General features: G+C 30.4%; 1 protein-coding gene across 1 annotated transcript in view; it reads right to left on the bottom strand.

Annotated features, from left to right (window-relative positions):
• The window catches only part of LOC108916416 (ATP synthase mitochondrial F1 complex assembly factor 2), a 9267-nt gene extending 6945 nt beyond the window's left edge, over positions 1-2322 (bottom strand). The window contains exons 1-3 of the mRNA XM_018722664.1: positions 2175-2322; positions 1924-2120; positions 1756-1866 (exon numbers count right to left, since the gene is read on the bottom strand). Coding sequence (XP_018578180.1) covers positions 1756-1866; positions 1924-2120; positions 2175-2256 — 390 coding nt within the window. The 5' untranslated portion in view covers positions 2257-2322. The remainder of the gene's footprint in view (positions 1-1755; positions 1867-1923; positions 2121-2174) is intronic.
• Positions 2323-2557: the final 235 nt, after the last annotated feature.

Here is a 2557-nt window from a genome sequence, read left to right as displayed (position 1 = left end):
AAGTTACTTAAAATTTACAACTTACCTTCGATAAAACCGGCAAGTAAATGGAAATTTAACAAGCCGTTCAGTTTCATTAGACAAATAACACCTATGTTAAACTATAGCAACACCAAATTCCTTGCCTTTAAGAAACTCTGTTATAATTTAAGATAACATGTTACAAACTATTTTATGTTGTACTTATCCGTTATTTATGAGTTTGCATTTGTTTCATGTTTCATAATCTAAAAGACATCTGTCAGTTATATGTGTTTTTGTTTAATACTGACTCTTGTTTATAATAATTTTGCATAATTATTATTAAAAATGTCGACACAAAAGCGTCTTCAAAAAACAACAAAATTGCAATACGAGTATTTGCTAAATTCCTCAATAACATGCATGTTATATCATAACAGGTAACGTTAACAAACCTGAAATAACATAACTGTTATTATGATAAAATGGGATACATACTCGGCCTGATTATCTCTTTACCTTTTACATGTTGTTAGGTATATAGTGAACTTTGAATTATTTTAGGTTGCACTAATAATGGGGGTTTCTGGCGCCTGTCGATGCTGCGAATTGACAAATTTGAAAATTAGTGACGTACAGGACATTAGCAGTTACCTACTTGTTTCAATACCTGACACCAAGACGGGCATTTCAAGAAAATTTACAATTATAGGATTTTGCATAATGCTGTTGAAATATGCAGAAAATATATTTCTCTGCGCCCAATTCGCCTAACACAAGACAGATTCTTTTTAAGATACATCAATCAAAAATGTACTTCTCAGCCTGTTGGAATCAACACATTGGCGAAGATACCTCCAATAGTTGCTTCATTCCTGAATATCGCAAATCCAGAAGCATATACTGGCCATTGTATGAGGTGCACTTCAACAACTTTATTTATTTATATTCTTCAAGCAGATATTTGAACTACATAGATTATTTTCTACTTTAAAATGAAAATAAAAACTTACATTTGCTTGAAATAAAACTGTATCTGTGTCCAAATAATTCACTATATAATTGACTATATCATATTTAGTCAAATTGTNCTCTTGTTTATAATAATTTTGCATAATTATTATTAAAAATGTCGACACAAAAGCGTCTTCAAAAAACAACAAAATTGCAATACGAGTATTTGCTAAATTCCTCAATAACATGCATGTTATATCATAACAGGTAACGTTAACAAACCTGAAATAACATAACTGTTATTATGATAAAATGGGATACATACTCGGCCTGATTATCTCTTTACCTTTTACATGTTGTTAGGTATATAGTGAACTTTGAATTATTTTAGGTTGCACTAATAATGGGGGTTTCTGGCGCCTGTCGATGCTGCGAATTGACAAATTTGAAAATTAGTGACGTACAGGACATTAGCAGTTACCTACTTGTTTCAATACCTGACACCAAGACGGGCATTTCAAGAAAATTTACAATTATAGGATTTTGCATAATGCTGTTGAAATATGCAGAAAATATATTTCTCTGCGCCCAATTCGCCTAACACAAGACATATTCTTTTTAAGATACATCAATCAAAAATGTACTTCTCAGCCTGTTGGAATCAACACATTGGCGAAGATACCTCCAATAGTTGCTTCATTCCTGAATATCGCAAATCCAGAAGCATATACTGGCCATTGTATGAGGTGCACTTCAACAACTTTATTTATTTATATTCTTCAAGCAGATATTTGAACTACATAGATTATTTTCTACTTTAAAATGAAAATAAAAACTTACATTTGCTTGAAATAAAACTGTATCTGTGTCCAAATAATTCACTATATAATTGACTATATCATATTTAGTCAAATTGTTTGGATTATCTAAAATCGTATTACAGAGTGTTGTCTAAAAACAATAACATATTATTATTTATAGTGATAAGTATATCTATTTACAACTCACAATATGCATTTTACTTTGAACAATTTTATCCTTTTGAGAATTCCATTCTGTTGCAACAGCAATAGCTAATGCTTCGTTTTCAACAGAGAAAATATTTCCTTTTGGGGTTTTCAATTTTCTTTGATCTAAGATTACTTCAAATTTTCTTTCACTTCGTAATATACTGGTATTTTTATAAAAACGTTTTGGTGGCGCAGCTACAAACAATAAATTTATAATGAATGATTTAAGAAAAGTATCATTTAACTAACCATAGAAACGAACAAAATTATGCTTTATTAAGTTTTTATTAAACAAATTAATATTTGATATACATAAATTTATAATTTTCATTTTTCTTTATTAACATCTTCAAATATAACCTAGTTTTGTGCAGCCAAAGACAAAGAACATGTTTGAAGTACAGACCATAGAAAACGTTAGTACTATATTTTCTATGGTACAGACATAGAACAAAGTTTATAGTAGAGAAAGTACCACAGATAAGATATACTATGGCTATGTTCCGAAATCAGCTGAAAGTACTGTCAGCACGATTTTTACGTTCCGAAAACAAATTTCGCATGCTTTACAGCAGCTTGCATTAGCGGAATAAACAGGGAGACTAGATAAGGAGCGCCGCGCGGCATTATTC

This window comes from Anoplophora glabripennis, unplaced genomic scaffold, assembly GCF_000390285.2.
Source record: "Anoplophora glabripennis isolate ALB-LARVAE unplaced genomic scaffold, Agla_2.0 scaffold2293, whole genome shotgun sequence".
In the NCBI taxonomy this organism is placed as follows: domain Eukaryota; kingdom Metazoa; phylum Arthropoda; class Insecta; order Coleoptera; family Cerambycidae; genus Anoplophora; species Anoplophora glabripennis.
This window is presented reverse-complemented; position numbering and strand designations above follow the sequence as displayed.